This window comes from Lindgomyces ingoldianus (genome assembly GCF_010093535.1).
Source record: "Lindgomyces ingoldianus strain ATCC 200398 unplaced genomic scaffold BDR25scaffold_1, whole genome shotgun sequence".
NCBI lineage: Eukaryota > Fungi > Ascomycota > Dothideomycetes > Pleosporales > Lindgomycetaceae > Lindgomyces > Lindgomyces ingoldianus.
Window position 1 is genome coordinate 1,249,244 of NW_022985162.1, and position 15,868 is coordinate 1,265,111.

Here is a 15,868-nt window from a genome sequence, read left to right on the forward strand (position 1 = left end):
TGTCTAAGGTCCTTTACAGCCAATTAATCAAAAACTACCCAGGCAATTTTGTGGCGCTAGCGTGCGGAGAAGGCTGCCTTGCAGTTACAATTGTAGTTGTATATTCTAAACTTTAAAGTTGATTGCTCATGGCCAATAAAATGCCGATAAAAGCGGTAGGAAACGCCCGGTCGACCTGCTCCTTCCAGAGCCAGTGGGGCCGAGATCTAAAAGGAGTATCTGAATATGTACCAATCCACTAGTGAGACCCCGATTCTTAAATCTGAATAGAGGGTATCGTTTTGCGTTGTCTTCCAAGATGCTTTCCTAACGCCTTGTTAAAGAACCGTTAGGACTAATATGATAATATGAGTGGAGAGACGCGTGCCCTACTGCGTGAAGGTGAAAATGGAGGGAAACTTGAGGACATTTGTTGAGGTTTAGATGATCTCACTACGTTCCCATCCAGTCGCCCGCAAGTGCTCGAGACCCTTTGTCGGATGCGGTCTTGTGAGATCTTTGTACTCGCTCACATATGGATTTGGGTCTTCTTTCTGGTTGAGGTTTCCAAGGGTGTGGTTGACCTCCCTGTGCTTACTCTCGTCTGCTCGAACTATTGGCCTATGTTAGCGGGATATCCTTGAATGATTAGACTAAAATACACGTACTGTACAAGAGGAGATCTCGCATGGTACGGTGCCCCTCAGGCATCTTCCAGTATTCTACGGCGATCTCAGGGGCCTGCAGGTTTGACCACTCTGGGAGGCGGCCAGCATCGATGTCGGCAATCTGGCGTGTGTATGTAATGACCGCCTCTTCCTCCAAGTATCCGACAAATCGGTGGACGGTTCGTGGGCTGATCAGGTACGCAAGGAACAGGGCATTGAACCAGACACCCTGAGCACCGAGGACCATGAGGCGCATGAAGAGTCCGGGCTCAGACATCTTCAGGAAGGTGAGGAGATGCATCCTCTCGTTGAAGCTCTCTTCCAACAGGGTTTCGATCCTGGTTGACATCAGCCAATGCTCGGGCTATCCAGTTAGCCGGGAGCTCCATGCTCACCATCCATTGTCCCTCTTCATGCGCCTCATGGAATGTAGATGCCTCAGCATACCGGCTACCATTCCTGGGACGCCTGCCACGCTCTCGAGGAAGACGTTCCGGATCATGTACTTCTTTTCATTCATAGCATACTTATGGAGTGCCGCGGTAGGGTCCTTCTTGTTCAATGCAGTAGCCTTCTCATGCTTATAACCTGTTGCCAGATCTAAACCATACCGTAGGACTTTAACAGCTAAAAGGGCGACCTTGTCAGAATATGTCTTGGCCTCTCGGTGAGCAACGACGACAGAGTCCATTTGCTCAGGTGTATAGACTGAGGGCGTTTGTTAGTTTTCATTAAGGAAAAGTAGGATTACAGTTCATACCTGGGTGGGGCCATGCAGATCCAGTCTTTCTGACCCTCTCTGTCTCATTTTTTGGGAAGAACTCTTTGCTGTTCACGTTGGATGTACTAGAGAAGTTCCGCCGGCTAGCTATGAGCGGCTGGCACTGGCGCACAATGATGAAGCTGGGCCGGAGTCCGATAGCGCTGGAGGTGCCCAATCCATTGCAGGACTTGAGGAGCTGGGCCGATGCACGCTTGGATGCCATTGCCCCCGAAGATGCTACTCTTCTGGAGATCATTAGTGTGGGAGAGGGCTGTTTGAGGAGTCAGAGCAGTCTGAAAAGATAATGTGTGTCTGTGGAGATAAATGGTAAGTAAACACCGGCTGAGGCAGAAATCGGGTTTTATATGATATCAAAGGGGTCCCCGAGGCGATAAAGACTTGATCAAGTGCTCGACGGATTTTCGGAATACGTTACAGTCATCAACGGCGTAGGAATGCCCTTTGCGACGCCAGCCACGCTCGATGAAGGGCGTTCCTAGATCTAGGCGTTGAATAGAACTCCGAACAAGGCCAATGCGAAGCATTACAAGGCATTGCGCGGTATCGGATTTGTCAATTCGGGCAGAGGAAAAACCCACGCAGGTCTCGTGCATGGATGAGTCTTGAGGCTGAGCATGAAAGACGTTGGTAGCGACCGCTAAGGGTCCCGAGATGCTCCGGGCTGACCTAATGCTCATGTCGTTGCTTTAGTAGTGAATCCTGCTGCGACTTTATGGGACGCATTGGTAGTTTTCTAAGAGTGCCGATGCACTCGAGAAAAGAAGGGTAGAAGTACAAGTAAGCAATGAGAGTTCTTGAGTGCATCCTTGCTATATATGTTAGTTGAAGTTCGTAGCATGCTATGAGGAGGGATGGCGACTCTGTGGAGGACGTTAAACTCGCCAGACGCTATGCCGTTTTTGTCTCCGTTCTCGCCCGAGTGTTTGTCAATCGGCGACTCGGGAACTCATTCGCCCACGCCGAGGAGCGCGGTCCCACATTCGGTGCTGAAGCCTCCCACGTCTCGGCAACTCTCGAACTCCTATCTTGCTCATCAGTAACATTTCGCCTGTGGGTCGAACTCTCTGGTCAGCCTCTACGTCGCCGAGTTGAGTACCACGTTGGAAACTCAGGTGGCATGAGAGCAATTTTGGCAAGCTTACGTGAATGTGAAGTACAGAGGACGAACACACACAGGCGCCTCGTACTACAGTATATCCACACCTACCGCGGAACATTAGCAGGTCAGATTTAGATAGTAAATCCTCTTCCTGGGACTAGGGGCAACGTCAGCAAGATGTGGATTTTGCTCTGAATTGCCAAAATCTTCCTCGGAAATGCATCAAAAACAGGTCGGTTTCTTCCTGAGCTTCGGCTATGTCCAAGTACGGCAATTAACATCAATAGCTACAACATAAGAAGGGCGGGATATTTAATAAACAAAATACGGTTTTGTTGGCCAACTAGCCGTGTACAACTCTTTGGCAGCAAACTAAGAGAACCAAGCAGGACAGGTTGTGGTGTGTTACGGACTCTAACATTCCAATATGCAATTAAGGATATACATTGGTAACAAGTCCAGTCACCCAGGTGCTCTAGGCTTGTTTGCTGGTGAAGTGCCTTCAATGGTCAGTTCCGACGTCTGTTTCGTATTTCGGACTTAGCTTGGAATACCCAAAATTGACGTCTGGCATCCAAAGGTTAGTCCTGGAGGTGAGGTGAGATAAGTTGCTTAACGGCGAACTTACCCTGAGCCTCGCCGTCTGCTCCGTAGGAGATCTGCCGCCATATTGGCAATCTTATATACCACGTGATAGTGCAAATTGAACATAATCAATTTCTGCCCATAAAGAGCCGGCATGGTTGGTTGTGAACACCGTTGCGAGTACCAGCGTGTAGTAACACTAGCTCTGAGACAGCCTACTCGCTTGTTCGACATTCTGGCTGTAGATGAGACGAACCCCTTCGTTCAGGTGCCAGTTAGGAGAATTGCCTGGAAGCACGGCATATGAGCGCATACCAAGGAAAATGAACCTGTTGGATCGAACCTGCTTATCCTCATACTAGAACATAGGAAGAAGTTGAGAGGATGCAGATATTCATCTTAGATTAGATCTTGATATGGTCTGGCACCACATTCTCTCTGGTGTTCTGTACGCAGCCATGACATCAGTAAACACGATGAGAGGGAATCACCACACCTGTGGCCCAAGGAACGCGCTAGCCCCTTTAGGAACCCCCTCCCCCCTGCCCCTGAAACGTTCAAGTCGCGGTACGCCTGGCATTCTGAAGCATAAAGTGCGTCGTCTTTGAGACTGTTTCCTTCTTCACTATGCGGCTGACTTAACCTCGGCGCCGTGAATGATTCGGACGCTAGCGGAAAAGGCGTTAATCAGACAGCGAGATGTTTTTCCTGACGCGAAACCCTTAATCTCCTTTCCAGTGCCCTTCTACCAAACAACACCTCTTCAACAAATCGACACCCATGGAACTGCGCTTCCAACCCGCAGCTTGACCACCTTCATCGTACAGCAAGCTCTCTCGACAGGGAAATCACCGCCTTCTTCTCTCCGCATCTCTCACCGCCAGCCCCCTCAACCGACTCACACGATGGCAGAGGAGCCATCGTCTCCTTCCCCTCCGCTTGAGCGAGGCTCTTCACCGGAGCCCTGGGTTTCCCCATCTCTAGCCCTGAACGCTATCCCCCAGCTCGATAGGTCCGTCTCAACAGCCTCCTCTGTGTCCTCTATCTCCGGCCGGTCAGCAAGCTCGCGGCTCTCGGACAGCGGTGTTCCGGGGAGGAGGAGAGGCTATATTAGGCCGGAAGGGACGCAGTTCTCGAAATCGGCAAGAAGTCGGGAGAGTGTAATGAACCTTGGGACCATCGCACATCTCCAATACTATTTCGCCAGGACCGGCCTGCTAGATACCGCCACCGGACGCGTTGCAAAAGCAAGAAAGAATGGATCGAGGACCGCAAGCGGCTCGTCCCGTCCAGGCTCGGGGATCGAGGGCGACATGTCTCTTCTCTCCATTTCCTCATCCGACAATGTCGCTGCCGACAACGACCACCTGGGAGAGGGCCTGGTCGAGTCGCCGTTAGACGAAACCGCTTCCATGAACTGGGAAGACAACGAGCCCGTCATGCTTCCTCCTACTGTTAGCACCTACAAGACAACACCTGTCTACGTTCCACCCCCGCCCGATATGACCATCCTCCGCCGTGAATTACGTGAAAATTTAGAAGAAGCCATGAAACACTTGCACGTGCTGGAGCAGGGCTTCGCTAGTACGGAGTCGAATGGCGATAACGCGGACGGCACGAAAAATTGTGTTATAGTACAGCAGTCGTCAGACAACCAAGGGTGGTATGAGATTCAGGGATTGAATCTACTCGACGTCGTGACATTAGCAATCAGAGCTGCGAAGAACTATTATACGGCACACGAGAATACCCAACGCTTATATACTATCAAATCGGAACGGGAGATCCGGGCAGAGCTGTATCAAGTATTAGATGTTCTGAAACGTCTGGCTGCACGCAATTTTGCAGGTGGCGTCCAGCCATATGAAGTCTCGAGCATCCAAACCTGGGTGCTCTGCATCGGTAAACTGTTAAATACAGAAGAAGAGAAAGAACGGCTCGAACAGGAGGAGAGAGACAGCTGGAGCTGGCGAGAAGGTGATTGGGCTGGCAAAGAGAGGGAAAGGGAGTGGATGTTCCTCAAGTCATTCGACCCAAATCCAGAACCACTCCCTTCGTGGACGGGCCCTTCCGATGGCCAGGTCCCCACCCCATTTCTAGAGGCGTTACAGAATGGGCTTCGTCTGGTTCACCTTCACAATGCACTCGTCAAAAAGTCACGACGCCAGTTTGAAGAGATCAAGCAGTATCATACCGACACTGCAAAGCCATATCGCTGTGCTGAGAACCTGCGATACTGGGCTAAGGCAGCAGAGCTTCGATGGGATGTCAAGCTCGACGTGGATGTCATGGGTGTCGTGCACGGCCACAACGAGGCGGCTTGGAAGAAATTCGATGCTGCTCTGCTGAAATGGTGCCAGGGCGTCCGCGAGGAGATCATCCGAGAATGGAAGGAGCACAAGAACCAGGTCAAGACGCCGACACTGCAGATTGATCCCAACTACGAGGCAGAATGAAGAGGGTGTCCTGCAGGAAGCGCGGGAAGGGCACGGATGTGGTGTTTTCTTTCTCTGTTCATGTTCAACCCTACTGCCCTAATAATTTGCTGACGATGCATCCGAACTGTTCACGAAAGCCCTTCCACTGTCACTGCACAAACCAACGCCCCACTTTGCCTCATTTCATTTGTCGGCAGCGCCGTGGAAGGTCGCGAGCGCGCTTGTTTCAAGATTTTCTAGATACCCCCAGACCAGCAAGTTGAATTTGCATATCCACCTGCAGAAAGTTAGGTAGCTCTACACTCATCAAGCAAAAAATACAAGATTGTAATCACGCTCTGAGTGTTGACACGTGCACCTACGGTTCGAGGTAGAGTGGCGGGAAGCTAGGGTCAGCCTTGAAATTTGGCAGTGATCCCGTTCGGCACAGGGGCTTGGGTGCTCAAGGCTGAAGGGATACGCCGCGGAATGTGTCTCAGAACAGGTGGGTTGAGCGAAACAACGGCCGTGGAGTGCACCTGACGTGTGAGTGCCAGCGGCATGTTTCTTCTAACAACATCTTCTTCTGCTCGTTCATGAATGATACTCTTGTGCTGCTTGGGTTGCTAGCGAGACCGCCCGCCACGCACGACGGTTGTTGACAGCCACCAGCAGCTTGTGCAACACTAACACTATCCTGTTTACGCGACCCCTGCTGCCCGCAGCAGCAGCCTAGGACGCGCTGATAATCTCCTTCACTCTGCAAGTCACTCTGCATTTGCATTCACATTCACCGCAACGGCCGCATGTCTCTGAGCTTCTCGCGCGCCGTCTAAATGATCCGATGAGCGGCTTGTCCACGACGCCGTCGGCAGCGACTCCTTCTTCACCCGCCGTGCCCCCGACGTCCGCTGATGTGGCATCGCGAACATCCACCACCGCTGGCTCATCCACCAACAGAGCGCCCTCGACATCGCCCGCACGCCCCGACAGCCGCAACCTCGACAGCGCCCGCAAGGTCGTCAGGAACGTGTCGCCGGGCTTGCTGGCCCGCATGAAATTTCTGAACCAGTCGCAGGAGTCCAACCGCCAAGTGTCGTCGCAGATTGGGCGGATTCCCGAGAGTCAGATCCGCGTGCTCGACGAGTTCCACAAGGAAAAGGGCATCAACATTGAGAGAAGAGGCACTGCCTGGGGCAGGAGCGGCAGTCAGGTCGGCACTCCGCTGATACCGCAGCTGACGGGGGAGAGTGTCCCAGCGCTGGCTTTAGCCATGGATCAGAGCCCGCCGCCCGGCTTCGAGAGCGACCGGAGCAGCTTCGTGAGCACCAGCGACCGGGTGCTACCGTCCGACTCTGAGGCCGGCGACACGCTGGGTGAGGACACGCAGAAATACCGCCTGCCCGACATCACCAAGACGAAGAGCCTCAGCCAGACCATCGCCGAGACCGAGAGCAGCACCGAGACGGAGTTAACGCGCGCCCCGACGCCCCCCCCAAAGGACACGCCGCCCGCAGAGGAAGTGTCGGTGCTTGACGACCACGACGGCATTGACGTCGAGGCTTACTTCCAGCGACGGCACTTCTCGCGGGCCAACTCCATATACACGCTCTCGCGGGCGTCCTTCACCAACCAGATACAGCAGCTCACCTCCATCTCGCTACCCCCCGCCGCCTCCCTCTCCTCGAGCATCTCGGCTATACCTACGTCGACGGCCGCCGGTCGGGCGTTGCACGAGGCGGCCAACCAGATCAGGCTATGGATGGCAAAGGCCTCAGAGGTCCTCAATGGACTCGATGCCGAGGACGATGTCGAATGGGCCGCTGCAGCCGGACGAGAAGGTCTCGCCGAGGTGGACGCCGCCATTGGGAAGTTTGAGGGCCTCGTCACCGTCTACATCATCGCCATCGAGGACCTTCAGTCCAGACCAGACATTGCCTCCCTGCCAGCCAAGGACCAGAACCGGCTCGTCACACAAATGGAAGAGGTGGTCGAGGGCTGGCAGAAAATCAAACAGACGTTAAGAGGAATCAAGGCCCAAGTGGAAATTGCCATGGAGTGGGAAGAGCTGTGGAACACTGTGCTGGGCGAGATTGGCCTCGAGATAGAGAACCTCAGCCGGCTGGTGTTCGAGATGGAGGAACGCCGCCATCGCGCCATCACCGACTCGGTTGCAGAGTCCGCAGAGAAGTTTGACATTGCTGAGCTAGAGACGATCGTCGAAGAGACGCCCAGGCAGCCAGCCCGGCCCCAGAGTAACCGATTCAGCCTCCCGCCAGCCTTTGCTGTGACGTCGCCCATCTCGCCCATTCCTCAGATCGAGAAGGAGAACTCGCGATTGCTGGGTCTCTTCGCAAAACTGCAGCCGCTCCGGGCATCCCTCGACTTCTTGCCAATGAGGCTGTCTTCGTTCCACGTTCGAGCAAGCAAGGTCTTTCCGTCTGCCTGCGATGAGTTGATGCGACGGAAAGAAGTCCTCGAGAAGCAGGAAAAGAAACTCGAAGCTGATGCTGATGCCTTGAGAGAAGAATTGGGCGAAGACAAATGGGTCCACAGCTTCCGACAGGCCGGCAGCAAGGCCTTTGCCATGTACGACTCTCTCATGAAGAGCATACAGAGGCTGCGTCAGGCCATCGACGAAGGCGATGATGACAAGCTCGGCTCCCGCATCTCCACGTACAAAGATAAGCGCGAGCACTATCCGCCCTCGATGAAGAGAGTGCTAGAACTCATTGACATTGAAATGAAGAACCGATCCACAGTCAACGGCGAGATTCTAAGGATCCAACAAGATGTCAGGCAGAGGGTATCGGATCTTGAGCAGGAGATCAAAGATATGGATATTATTTTAGACGAGTTCACCTCGACCCGCAAACTCCGAGATTCCGTCTCCACCGTCCTATCTACCCGCACTGAGCAATCATTGACCGGCTCTACCATCGACACACCAACCAGCTCGCCTGCGTCTTCCGTAATTCTGATGAGCCGCAAGAGCAGCGAGCAAGGGACAATTACGCCCGCAGGAAAAAAGTCTCGCCAACCGAGCGCCTCGAGCTCCAAATCTTCCATTCCTGCCAGCCGTCGATACTCTAGCCTGCCATCTACTAACGTCCCCCGCAAGTCATTAACAGCATCACGTCTTGAGAGCATCCCTTTAACCAGCTCGCCCTCTCGCGCCATGGCCGGCACACCAACGCGCTCGGTCCGCTCCTCTACTCCAGGATCTGATAATGTAGCAAATAAGCCTCGCTGGAACGGGAGTGTCAACATGCGCGATACGGTTGTCGGTCATAATTTCAAGCCTCTTGCCTTAACCGAAGCATCGCCCCACCGCAAACTTCAAGCGACTCCAGTCAGAGCCCTCAGAAGCGTTTCAAGCCATTCTGCCATTCCCGTTCGCAGTCCCCTGGCACATTCTTCCGCGTTGCCCCCGCTATCACTTGCCCGCCCTGCTTCGACAACACCTGCAGCCCACCCTGTGGCCAAACGTCCAACCGCTAGTACAATCCAGTCTCCGTCCACCCCAGCAAGAGGCAAGGCCCCTACCCGCGCTGCGCCTGGCTCATCTTCATCTCGGCTATCCAGTGGTGCACCAGCCTCGGGACGTCGCCTTCTAGCCACCGAGGAAGAGGGGGACAGCACGGCAAACGAGGAGAGTCCCATCGCACGCCGTCAATCTCGTCCTGCGAGCGCCTTGAACAGCCGTCGCGTCAGCATGCTCCCGCAACCAAAGCAACGCACAGTCAGCGGATCTAGCATCGCAAGTCTCACTGGCTCTACTCACGGACGCACTAGCAGGCTTGGGAGCATCGATGAGGGTCGCAAGGGCGCCCAGCTAAGGACCACGAGCAGAGTTAGTGGTCGATCGTCAAGCATGGGTATTCTACCGACCCCAGGAGGTGACGGGAATGCGAGGTGGAGGGGGTAAATAAGCCTCTGGACGTATTGAAGGAAGTACGGCAGTTGGTTTATTTCTCCGCTCGTATTGAAGATGGGCGTCATAGACTTCAGGGGTCGACGGTTGCCACCATGAAGAATAGTTCTTTGTATTATCCAAAACGCCCTATCTGTGCAGGTCGGCTTTTCTTTCTTCTTTAAGAGATGTATGGGTTGACGATGGTTGTGGAATGGCCGCCAATACGCCCATGCCACACATGTGTACCATGGTCCTTTCAGATCATCTCCCCTCTTTTCCCCCTCCAGTCCCATATTCTTACATTCAGTCCTGGTCATCTTCTGCCTTTCCATCTCACAGCAAAGCGTACCATTCTGAAAATACGCTTTTCTGGGGAACCTGGCGTCTGCGGTATGGGTCTGGTCTGGTCTGGTCTAGTCTTGGTTGGGAGTATGTATACCCCACTGGAGTTTGGGATGTGGTTTCTTTCATCAAGCAAGCGAGTGCGTTAACGAGTTTGCGCCCTCCTTCGAGCGGGCCGAGCTGAGCCGAGCTAGCGGTGTTTACTACTAGGTAAAATGAGAGAACAGTGGCTTTGAGGGGAGGTAAGATGGGTGATAGCGAAGGTAGCGATGCGCTTAAGATACCAGATCAGATCAAATTGAATTGATACGTCCCATACCCTTCCAACCACTAATTCCGCCTATCTAGCATACGGCGTAGCACGGGATGATGTTAACTGAGGGGTGTTAGGAAAAGTTGATATGTTAAGGAATTTGAGGTGATTCAAACTCCCGTTCGAGTTTAGCCATAAGAATATGGCAAGATACAGTCCAATATGCATACATATCTCCCCAATGCTACTATTCTATCCTGCAACCCTTTGCTAGTTCATAGTATCTACCCCTCCTCACTCACGTGGTCGCACTACAGGTCACGCCCACATGCCATACCGGCCGCGTCCTAATTTATTGCTTCAAAATTTATGCAACAACCTCCCTGACCAAACATTGCCCTTCTTCATTAAGCGACACCAGACCGAGGATTACTGCATGAACCGCCAAGGTCGTAGCTAAAGAAGACTTCATATCTCTTGTACCATCGGGGTGACTGGGTGGGAGGTTGAGGGTGGAGTGGTTTTTGTTTTGGGGGGCTATAAATGTGTGGATCATATCGAGGACGCACTGGCTGCCGCTGAAGCATATGGCATTGTGAGTGTTTGGTAACCTACCAATTCTGGCCCGTTGAAGATCGAGTAAACGCGAGAACCTACAATAAGACAATAGAGGACAGTCGAACTTGAAAGAAAGACAGCTGACGGATGCCGAAGTTGCATTGAAGATGAACCTTTCATGCAGAGCTCAAGAGACGCAGCAATATATTGACCTCGATGACAGAAGTTAGACAAAAAACTGTATCAATTCATTTCAATTCAGTATTGAGTCTAGCGTTGAGCGTGCGGCTGAATCAGAGTTGTTGGAGCACGGCCTTGGATGAACAGGATGTCGCGGACCATTGCAACTCCTTCGTCAGAGTAATTCACGGTACTCCTAGACATTGCATTGTGCCCATTGGCTTCCCTATTGCTGATCTGAGCGTGTACTGAGTCTTCGAAGGCATGTCGTTAATTCAAGCTCAATATCGGCCGATCGGTCGTCCGAATTAGCGACATCTACGCCCTCAACTTCCGAATTTGTCAGCATCAACCCGGCGGTTATAAAAGCATCAAAGCATGAAATCATCAAAAGAAACCGGCATTGAAAACAATACAAACAACCCATCGTGGCGCTGAGAGAAAGTTTGGAAATGACTAACTTTGACATCAAAGTCGTATCTGATACAGTGTGCCCGTAAGTACTTCATATGGCAATACTTGACAGAACCTCATTTTTGACTGGCCGGTTCATAGGTGGTGCTATGTCGGCAAGAAACGACTGGAGAAGGGGATCGAAACCTACAAAGCGAAGCATCCCGACTCTAACGATAGCTTTTCCACCACCTGGTTTCCTTTCTACTTGAATCCCGATGCCCCCAAAAGCATCGACAAGCAGGAATACTACAAAGCCAAATTCGGAGAAGCACGCACCATGATGATGTTCGAGCGACTCGGAAAGCTAGGGAAGACAGAAGGAATCAACTTCAAGTTTGGGGGCAGGACCGGAAACACCCGCGACTCTCACCGGCTTGTGCAGCTCGGCAAGGCCAGATCGCCCCTGGTGCAAACGAGAGTCATTGAGGAGCTCTTCGCAGCTTACTTTGAAAACGAGAAGGACATCACGTCGGAAGATGTTCTCGTCGAAGCAGGAGTCAAGGCGGGGCTCGGTGAGGCGGAGACGAAGGAGTGGCTCGAGAACGGTAAAGGAGGACCTGAGGTCGACAAAGAGGTGCAGGATGCATATGAGCAGAGCATCAGTGGGGTCCCCAACTTCACCATCAACGACCAGTTTGAGATTGGTGGAGCGCAGGAGCCGGCGGCATTCGTGCAGCTATTTGAGCGTTTGAAGAAGCAGGAGGAGAACCTCTAAGACGCTTACACGTGCAAGTAAATTCAAGGCATGGACTCGTTCGTTTTCATTCGATGTAAGAACAAAAATATTTTGTCAAGCCAAGCTTCTCTCAAAAGATGAAAAGTATACTATTTTGAAACTTCCAGTCAGGGATATGCAGGGGTAAAGCTGCTCATCTCCCGCAAGAAAGGATGCAATGATGCTTTTTTATCGAACCGTGCTTCTGCAGTCGACGCCAAGTTCAGCCTCCCGGCTCAGGGGGAATTTGTGATAGGCCAATATCAAACCTTCTTTGCAGCCACCCTCGTGATTTGATACACTCTCCCATTTCTTCCCTTGCCAATCTTCTTCATGCATCACAATCCCTCAAAAAGATCGGGTCATCATTCGCCCTCTGCAATGTGATTCGATAAGCCACATCACTGAGCCACACCACATCAAAAGGAAACCGAGTAATAGTCCCAATCTGGTAACACATGGGGCTTGAATCTCAGGTTCTCCCCTTGAGCCACACCGGCCACAGCGTTTCCATATCGTTTCTTAATGGTGTTGTGCCAATGCGCGGGTCATGATCTCGTGTTACTGTCCGGCCGCCCTGGGCTTTGTGACACCTGGGCGTGTCTCCGTCTTTTCAGCTCCAGACCTCAATGGGCGCCCAGGGACCGGGTTTTAATCTCTCTTCCAGCCCTTTTGTCGAAAACCATCGTGGTCCTACCTTCTCTTGGTGTCTTTCCTCTCCAAGGTTCACTTTCCCAGTCACTCGTTTTTACTCTTGCGTTCAGTTGTTTAGTTGTAATTTTTGGTCACGATAAAAGACAGACTCAGTATGCAGTATCCTAGCACACTGATCAGCGCCCTTGCCCTGCTTCCAGCGGTCAACTGTATCGCTTTTGGAGGACCTGCCCCTACTCAGGGTACTCGCGCGGTAACTGGATCAAGTCCTAAGCCTACCAATGGACCTTCCCTCGCAGAGCTACGTAGGAGGGCAAACGTGAACCCGGAGACATGTGGTTTTTATAGTGAAGATCTAGGTAAGTCCCGAAATATCGACGTCTGTTTAGGATGGGTAGAGACTAATGTTAGGATCCTAGATTTACCCGTTACTTGCGGCATTGGCAGAACGTGTATGATGTTTTCGTCCGCGAGCATCGGCGCAGTCGGTTGTTGTGATGGTTCCGATCTCCAGGCTTGCGGCTGGGCGACTGGTTGTGTTGACTACCAGTCTTTGACGGCTGGTAATTGCAATGGAGCTTGCAAGTCGAATAGCTTCATCCGGAAATGTACCGATAGCTTCTCACCGTACTGCGTCACTTGGACGTATCCTGGAGATGGAGTCAAAGATTTCGGCTGTACGGACGACATCTTGTCCACGTATGAGACTATCTTCTTCGACGCAACGGACACCTTGTTCTCCTCATCAACGTCTATCTCACTTCCAACAATTTCAGGAAAGGCCGTTACAGGTTGGGATGGATCCTCTACCAACGGCGGTGGCGCTAGTGGTACCGGTACTGCTACAGAAACCGACACCGATACTTCCAACCCTACATCTGCTCCTTCAAATGGAGGTGGTGGGAGAAAGAAAACATCGAAATCCAAAGTCTCGATCGGATTGATTGTTGGTGTTGCAGCTGGTGTCTTCCTTCTATTCCTCGCAATCGTAGCTATTATCATCTTCTGTTGTGTCAAGCAGAAGAAGAAGAAGAAGCAAGAACTCGCAAACCAACAAGCCATGGCCGCCGCACAAGCCTCTCGCCCGCAATCTCAATATAACCCGCCAATGCAGCATCAACAAATGGCACAAATGCCTCCGCCGATGCCGCAGACACCACAGCCAGCAAACAACGAGTACTTCAAACCTGGCATGCAACACCCGCCGCAGAGTCCGTACCAGCAACAAGCAGAGCCGCAGAAATTCAACTATCAGCAGAATGTTCATGAGACTCAGACTCATTCTCCGTCAATCTCAAACCCTCCAACACCTACTCCTGCGTATACCCAACCATACCACGTGCCTAACGGTGTTGTACCGCCAATGCCGGCACAGTCTCCTGGTCCCTATCAGCCTAGAGAGCCAACGCCGGGGGCGCATGAGGTCGACGCGATAAGCATGCCTCACGCGCCAACACCACAAGGCCAGCAACCTCAGCACCAGCCTGTGTACGAGATAGGAAGTGGGAGATAAAGGCTAAGCCAGGAGATGAGGCTCTGGAGACAGAAATTGTTTTTTAAGACAGGAACTTCATTTTTGAAGACTGATACTGGGGCGTTGGGTTTCTCTTATTTATTGTGAATGTCCCGGAACTTGTATAATGGTACAGGATAATGTATTGCTCAAAACGACCAAGCATAGCGGGGGAATATCTTGTTGAAGAGACAAAACTTTGAGTGTAGACAAAAACAACCCTTCTAAGCCGGTCATTACGGAGAAGTCGAGATGCCCTTGGAGAAGCCGCATAGAGTTCCCCTCGAGCACCGTTAGTGCGCTTGCCTACTCAAATCGTTACATCCATGCGAGAAGTGGACTCGAAGATAGCTCTGAGTACGAGGTAGCATCCAGCGCGGACGCTAGCCCGATTAGAGTAAGCCACCGTTAGCCGATTATAATGACCAATACCTTCCCAATCCCCGGTTCTATTATAGCTCTTCCTTGAAATATCTTCTGCCGGTCTCTATCATTTAGATAGATAGCATGTTCCACATCTCAGTATCTCTCCAATGTCTCTAACTGTTTCCTTGGTGTATTTTAATCACACATAGAGGCCTAGTCTCTTCAGGAGGTAGAAGCCTTCATAGGTGTTCTTTCCGTGAAAGCGCGTCATGTTGTACTGATTTGAGACTAGTGCAGTAGTGAGTAGAGTGATTGTTTTCATTCATGTCTGCCTTGACGTGACGTTTTACAGCTTTACTCAGGCCGGGACTGGAATATAAGTTGATACTTCTGGGGTGACGATTCAGAGAAAACTGTGAGTAGTAGAGCTGTGATAAGTTCGATACGCGGAGAAAGATGTGTCAATGTACATGCATTGTACAAGTATCGCTTCTACGCTTGCTATGCAATGATGTTACAATGTCTCAATACGCCTCGAACATGAGTGCTTGCGAGCTCATAAAAAACGGGTCGGGGAGCTTTTCTTCAGAACCAGAGGGTGCCTATGCACACTAGGCATCAGACCCAGACCAATGGCCCTTCTTATCGCCTTTGCAATCTTTCGCTGGTTGACGGGTCGCAGACCGGTCTGGTTGGAGTGCTTTATCCGTCCCATTTCCGTCATATACTCAGACATCATCGTGAAATTCTACACCCGGTCAGCAATGCACGCCATGACTGGCACCTTTCAATGCGTTCCGGGCAAATGCAGACCTTGTATTCGTTGACAGGGTTGATGCCCAGTGTGTCAAAGGCATCGGTCTGAGGTGTCTGCCGTCCAAATTTCCACTTTTTCTGCTCCGGGCCGGACAGGTCATGTGGTGCGTACACATCGCCAGGCTGCCACTTGCGGAAAATCTGGCGCGAGAAGGCCTCGACCCTGGCCGATCTTTCCGACTCTGCAGCCGTCGACCGTGGATTTGGCAGCAGTTGCTGAGCGAAGGTACTGCGGGACGGGGAGGCAGTTTGGGGGGCAGGTCTGGGCGCGGCATTGGATGGGTGACTTTGCGAGGCCTTCGACCCTTGCAGAATGTTCAATATGTCTGGAGGTGGTAGCTTCAGCAGGCATGCAGCGACAAAGGGCCAGGGACGGGGACACGGCGGGCTCACCATTGTTGCAGCGGCGGACGGCGGAAGAAAAGCCTCGCACGCATTGTCCACGCAGGCTTGCTGGAAGTGGGACTGGGAGCAGGGTCAGCGACATGGAAATGGCAATCGCAATTGCTGGTGGAAGGTGCGAGTCGCACAGGAGAAGAAACCTTGGAAGCTGCGGTGCTTGGCGCC

General features: G+C 52.2%; 7 protein-coding genes across 7 annotated transcripts; 4 read left to right on the forward strand and 3 right to left on the reverse strand.

The window, feature by feature from the left end:
• Positions 1 to 419: 419 nt before the first annotated feature.
• On the reverse strand, positions 420 to 1,666 carry BDR25DRAFT_206656 (alternative oxidase; the record flags this gene model as incomplete). The annotated part of the gene is made up of 4 exons (XM_033684498.1): positions 420 to 592; positions 648 to 985; positions 1,043 to 1,355; positions 1,408 to 1,666. The coding sequence occupies 4 exons, from the start codon at positions 1,664 to 1,666 to the stop codon at positions 420 to 422; spliced, it is 1,083 nt and encodes a 360-aa protein (XP_033554612.1).
• A 2,052-nt stretch (positions 1,667 to 3,718) lies between these two features.
• Positions 3,719 to 5,865, forward strand: BDR25DRAFT_299570 (uncharacterized protein). Its single transcript, XM_033689185.1, has one exon. It carries the CDS (start codon positions 3,772 to 3,774, stop codon positions 5,569 to 5,571), a length of 1,800 nt encoding a protein of 599 aa, XP_033554613.1. The 5' UTR covers positions 3,719 to 3,771; the 3' UTR covers positions 5,572 to 5,865.
• A 511-nt stretch (positions 5,866 to 6,376) lies between these two features.
• On the forward strand, positions 6,377 to 6,988 carry BDR25DRAFT_206230 (uncharacterized protein; the record flags this gene model as incomplete). The annotated part of the gene is made up of 1 exon (XM_033684483.1): positions 6,377 to 6,988. A coding segment is annotated over one exon (612 nt), but the record flags the coding sequence as incomplete, so codon positions are not given.
• Positions 6,989 to 9,581: 2,593 nt separating this feature from the next.
• Positions 9,582 to 11,208, reverse strand: BDR25DRAFT_348095 (uncharacterized protein; the record flags this gene model as incomplete). The annotated part of the gene is made up of 11 exons (XM_033694369.1): positions 9,582 to 9,595; positions 9,648 to 9,861; positions 9,893 to 9,951; positions 10,016 to 10,110; positions 10,144 to 10,290; positions 10,332 to 10,354; positions 10,432 to 10,580; positions 10,613 to 10,787; positions 10,814 to 10,839; positions 10,913 to 11,002; positions 11,031 to 11,208. The coding sequence occupies 11 exons, from the start codon at positions 11,206 to 11,208 to the stop codon at positions 9,582 to 9,584; spliced, it is 1,170 nt and encodes a 389-aa protein (XP_033554615.1).
• On the forward strand, positions 11,180 to 12,138 carry BDR25DRAFT_299572 (thioredoxin-like protein). The gene is made up of 2 exons (XM_033689186.1): positions 11,180 to 11,277; positions 11,337 to 12,138. Exons 1-2 carry the CDS (start codon positions 11,234 to 11,236, stop codon positions 11,950 to 11,952), a joined length of 660 nt encoding a protein of 219 aa, XP_033554616.1. The 5' UTR covers positions 11,180 to 11,233; the 3' UTR covers positions 11,953 to 12,138.
• A 614-nt stretch (positions 12,139 to 12,752) lies between these two features.
• BDR25DRAFT_364743 (uncharacterized protein) lies at positions 12,753 to 14,119 on the forward strand (the record flags this gene model as incomplete). Its single annotated transcript, XM_033696860.1, has 2 exons — positions 12,753 to 12,965; positions 13,026 to 14,119. The coding sequence occupies exons 1-2, from the start codon at positions 12,761 to 12,763 to the stop codon at positions 14,117 to 14,119; spliced, it is 1,299 nt and encodes a 432-aa protein (XP_033554617.1). The 5' UTR covers positions 12,753 to 12,760.
• A 756-nt stretch (positions 14,120 to 14,875) lies between these two features.
• BDR25DRAFT_275160 (ribosomal protein S18) lies at positions 14,876 to 15,821 on the reverse strand. The gene is made up of 3 exons (XM_033687477.1): positions 15,695 to 15,821; positions 15,299 to 15,627; positions 14,876 to 15,233 (listed from the first exon to the last, which is right to left on the reverse strand). The coding sequence occupies exons 1-3, from the start codon at positions 15,786 to 15,788 to the stop codon at positions 15,042 to 15,044; spliced, it is 615 nt and encodes a 204-aa protein (XP_033554618.1). The 5' UTR covers positions 15,789 to 15,821; the 3' UTR covers positions 14,876 to 15,041.
• Between the last annotated feature and the right edge of the window lie 47 nt (positions 15,822 to 15,868).

What these genes read in the sequence shown, in the direction of transcription:
- BDR25DRAFT_275160 (XM_033687477.1), bottom strand. Translation starts at nt 15,788, where the DNA reads ATGTCGCTGACCCTGCTCCCAGTCCCACTTCCAGCAAGCCTGCGTGGA. An exon ending in CGTCCGCCGCTGCAACAATG is followed by an intron (nt 15,628 to 15,694) that starts GTGAGCCCGCCG and finishes TACCACCTCCAG; the next exon opens with ACATATTGAACATTCTGCAA. An exon ending in ACCCTGTCAACGAATACAAG is followed by an intron (nt 15,234 to 15,298) that starts GTCTGCATTTGC and finishes GACCGGGTGTAG; the next exon opens with AATTTCACGATGATGTCTGA.
- BDR25DRAFT_299570 (XM_033689185.1), top strand. Translation starts at nt 3,772, where the DNA reads ATGATTCGGACGCTAGCGGAAAAGGCGTTAATCAGACAGCGAGATGTT.
- BDR25DRAFT_299572 (XM_033689186.1), top strand. Translation starts at nt 11,234, where the DNA reads ATGACTAACTTTGACATCAAAGTCGTATCTGATACAGTGTGCCC. An exon ending in GTATCTGATACAGTGTGCCC is followed by an intron (nt 11,278 to 11,336) that starts GTAAGTACTTCA and finishes GCCGGTTCATAG; the next exon opens with GTGGTGCTATGTCGGCAAGA.